General features: G+C 61.2%; 1 protein-coding gene across 3 annotated transcripts in view; it reads left to right on the top strand.

Annotated features, from left to right (window-relative positions):
* The window catches only part of LOC113204256 (5-hydroxytryptamine receptor 1A), a 46221-nt gene that overhangs the window by 31125 nt on the left and 10921 nt on the right, over window positions 1-4175 (top strand). For 2 of the 3 annotated variants that reach the window (XM_052268461.1, XM_052268460.1), the window contains one exon: window positions 2255-2371. The exons of the other annotated variant lie outside the window; for it this stretch is intronic. In XM_052268461.1, the coding sequence (XP_052124421.1) occupies window positions 2255-2371 (117 nt within the window). The remainder of the gene's footprint in view (window positions 1-2254; window positions 2372-4175) is intronic. 3 annotated transcript variants of the gene reach the window in all.

Raw genomic sequence — 4175 nt, 5'->3', positions numbered from 1 at the left:
AAAATCCTATTTCATTATTTTTTAAATAAATGTACGAGAAACTACCTTTAACACGTTGAGTGCGGCGGGGGTAGGCAATCCCATGTTATTGTGACCCACGGTGTGGGTCACGCCGCACTGAACGTGTTAAATATGCTAGGGCGAGGGTATTCACAGACTAGAACTCTTCGCCACATTCTATCTCACACATTTGTTGCTCTTTCTCAACTCTCGCAACTGTGTGGGGCACATGTTGACCCACTACTCCACTGACATAGGGACTACCACCCTTCTATTGTTTGGCTTTTCGCGAAGTCTGTCCAGGCCGGGCCACTCGTACACAAATCACGTCATTTTTCGCGGACATGAGTGTTGTTTTTTTTTGCGAGTAGGTGGCGCTTTGCCGTTGTTATTGTCGTGAGCCTGTGAGGGCGGGGGATATGGGGTGGGGCCGCCGCCTCCACTGCTGCTCTGCTCGTGTATCCATGTGCAGAAAAATGTCTCCCCCTCCCCCCTCCGCCGCATAGCTATCTGTCGGCCCACGCCGTGACCTTGACCCAGACAAGGAATAACGGGTCCCTCTATGCCATCAAAGGGGTCTGCAGCGCCAGTTTTTTTTTTTCTCTCCCCACTCGCCATTATTTCTGCTCTTTTTTTGTTTTCCGTCGTTGGAGAAGGGGAAGGAAAGGAAATAGTGAGTTGGGTAAAGAGGAAGAGAGAGAAAGAGAGGAGGAATAAGCAGGGACAGCTATGGGGGATTATTCTTTGTTTTGCACTTGTAAACGCGGCCACCCGACCATATTTTAAACCAGCCGGCGCTTAATCGTGACGTCGAATGGGCGCCGCGATGGGGGGGTGTAAATGTGGAGCGTCGGGCGTGGCGGGGCGGGGCGGCGTACTACACCTAGCTTAGGACTAATCGGGATAATCGCCCCCTGGCACTGGTTCCGCTCCAACTTCAAACCCTCGGCCCGTCCTCGGCCCCGGCCCCCACTATTTCCACCCCGCATCTGATTGCAGGGGTACTAAGGGGTGCCAAGGTGAGGTTGGCTGGCACGCAGCGCAGGTACCGGCAAGAGGAAGGGCCGCGGGGGCGCGCCACCCGGTAGCAAAGGGGAAGGGTGGGTGGCAGAAAAAGAGGTCGGGCACGGGGGTGTCCCTGGGGGAAGGTCGCGCGGGGGACCCGGACCCGGCTGTCGGGTCCGTGTCGGGTCCCCGTCGGGTGCCCTCCGTCCTCGCTGTTATCCCGGCTCCTTATCAGTGGCGGCTCCCGCTACGCTCCGGCTACGCTCCCGCGCCGTGCTCTACTCGGCCCGGGCCCTCCTACCGTGCCGTATATCGGGCGGAGCTTGCCATGCACGGTATGGGGCTGGCAGGCTGGGCCCGGCGGTGACCTGCTATCCTCTCAAAGTGAATGAACAACTTGCTCGCAGATCGGCGGAGCGTAGCGCGCGCGGAAACATGACAAAGCGGAAGGCACCACCCAAAAAACTACGACAGAAAGCTGAAAAATCGACATTTCACATGCTTGTGAGCAGCCTCCATAAACACCTGTGTTGTGTTTTGAGAGGTAAATTCAGAGGAAACAACAAGAATCGCGCAGTAGGCGCGCAGCGCGTGCGGCTGGGGCCGATCTCCTGCTGCCCCTCCCCGGCCTGCACGCCGCGGGCACGCCGCCCTATCCTCCCCAGTCCGGCATTGATTTTATCAGAAGCTTAACGCTGGCTCCAACTATCTGCAGCACTCAAGGTATGGGGATTCGGGACCGGAATCCGGGCTCCGGGGGCGACTCCAGCGCGCCAGCTCCTCCAGGGCCGCGGAACAACTCCGGGGGAAATGCCACTGCTGCGCTCCGGAAAGTGAGGCTGGCGGGAAGAGAGGGGTTGCGGGGGAAGGGCTGGGGCAGACGGGGGAGCAGGGTCCGACGAGAGGGGAAGCCAGTCCCGGTCGGCCAAGTGGCCCACCCGGGGGGTGCGCCGAGGGTCCGGGAGCCCACGGCCGGCCCTCCTAGGCCCTGCAGGCCAGCCGGGCATGGCTGTTGACCCAATTCTGGAATTCCAGCGCCACGCCGCCGCCCCGAGCGCCGCGCCGTCGTCGCCGCTGCCGGCCCGTCGGTGCCATCAAAGTGGCACCTTCCGTGATGGCGCCAAAACAACAAAAGGAAAAGAAAAATAAGAAGTTGAGGGAGTTTGGGGCGGGGCGGGGGGAGGGTAGTGTACGGAGCTTTGGTGGCGATGAGCACCCACCTTACCTTCCTCGTGTGCTCGTGTCGCAGGCGCTGCTCCGCGGGGCGCTGACGCAGCAGAGCGCCGTCATCCTCATCTGCATGGCCATGGACCGGTACATGTGCATGCTGCACCCCGTGCGCTACCACCGCCACTCCAGCAAGAAGGTGAGTGTGTGAATGTGAGTGTGTGTGAGAGCTAGTGAAAGAGAGAGAGAGAAAGACACGCAGAAGAGAAAGAGATAGCGATAGCGGGGGAAGCAGGGGTGATGCGCAGCAACGCAGAAAGCTGTCAGGGTCCCCGATTCTCCCGCCCCGACTCTGTGCGGCGAGCTCTTTGCAATCTGCTCCACGCGAATATCGCTTTAGTCGCGCCACGCCGCCCCACAGCGCGCTAAGCCCGCTACCTCGCATTATTTCTTTTCTCTCTTATTTCATCCCTGCCACCCCCTCTCTACCCCCACTGCCCCCACCTCTCTTTTCGGTCTCTTTTTTTGTGGCGTTGCTCTGGTGGTCCTGATCCTTTTTCATTTCACTCCATCATTTTTTTTCACCCTCCCCCCGCCAACATGTTTATTTGCAGCTCGGCCTCAGACGGCATCGGCACCCCCGCGGGAGTGCCGCGCCCCCCACCTCCCTGTCGTGGCGCTTAGCAAAGTGAAAAAAAAAATGTTACTGTATTTATTTATATCTTTTTGGAAAGAAAAATCTTATAGGAGAGATGGTATTTGATATGACTCGCGTCTAGAAAGGTCGTGGCCGGACGCCGATACAGTATCCGGGCACGTAGCAGCCTGGCGCTATCTGAGTATGGCGTAGCCGTGCAACCCTGCATCTTATCCGGAGGGAGGCGTAGCGAGCGGGGCGGGGCGGGGCGGGACGGGGCGGAGGGCCGCCGGGGGCCGTGCCGATCAGACCCTGTTCCCGGCCGCACCCCGCGTGACAAAGCCCTTGCGCTCACGCTCGGCCCCCCTTGGGGACAACTTGCACATGATTCTCTCCCACCCCCGCCAACCCCGCCACCCGGCGGCCCGGCGGCCCCGGCCCGGCGGCCCCGGCGGGGAGGTAGCTCTGCCGCCTCGCTGCTCGCCCTCGCCCGCCCGCACCCCCGCCCCGGGGCAGCCGCGCCGCACCGCCACATATGGATCGCCGGGACATTTGGCGGCGGCGGCGGCGCGTCGGCCGCTCCCACACGTCGCCCTCTCGCGCCCGCCGCGCCGCGCCGCGCCGCGCCGCCGCCATGGCCGCCACCCGCCAGCAGCAGCGCCGCAAGAGACACTGATGGTCCAGCTGCCGCCGTGAAAACTTTTTTAGCCTCTCAATCTCGCAGAGGCGGGAGAGACGGCGAGAAAGGGCGTCTCCGCCCGCGCCTGGCCGCGCCGAGGCTGTCCGTTTGGGGTATTGATTCAGCCCTGGCCTGGCGGTGCAGCGCTCACGCCGCCTCGCGCCGCCGCCGCTCTTTCACTCCTTCGAGTACCCTCTCGACTCCACACTACGGGGAGCGGCCGCCCCGCCACCGCTGCTGCCCCTCCCCGTTCAGCGTGAACGGCGTCGAAAATAAAGATACGAGCGGAACGAGTTTAGGTGGGCGATAGCACTCCCTGTTGTTGGTGGATTTATATTATTCAACCGACGAAATGGAAACAGCGGGGCAAATACTGTTGCGCCCCACCTTCTCATCAGAGGTGATGCCAAATTTTGTTTCTATTTCAAGCGAAACGCCGCTGTGGAGTCGGTGGTGTAATGGCGGTGGTGTGGTGCTGTGGTGGTGGTTGTGGTGGGCGTCAGAGTTGGGAAAATCGGCAGAGAGCGACCGCCCGCCGCAACCGCGTGCGATCGCCTGCCGCTCGCCAGCGGAGCGCTACTCCACGCCACGCCGCTTCATTGGGCTGACTCGGAAGGCGAGCCTCGATCTCAGCATCCGAATCACACCGAAGGTGCGAGTCGGGTCTGGATCAGCCAATCAGAGCCT

The sequence above is a fragment of the Frankliniella occidentalis genome, unplaced genomic scaffold, assembly GCF_000697945.3.
Source record: "Frankliniella occidentalis isolate FOCC.00 unplaced genomic scaffold, Focc_3.1 Scaffold69, whole genome shotgun sequence".
In the NCBI taxonomy this organism is placed as follows: Eukaryota; Metazoa; Arthropoda; class Insecta; order Thysanoptera; family Thripidae; genus Frankliniella; species Frankliniella occidentalis.
The sequence above is the reverse complement of the archived record's forward strand: the minus strand, read 5'-3'. Positions and strand labels throughout refer to the sequence as shown.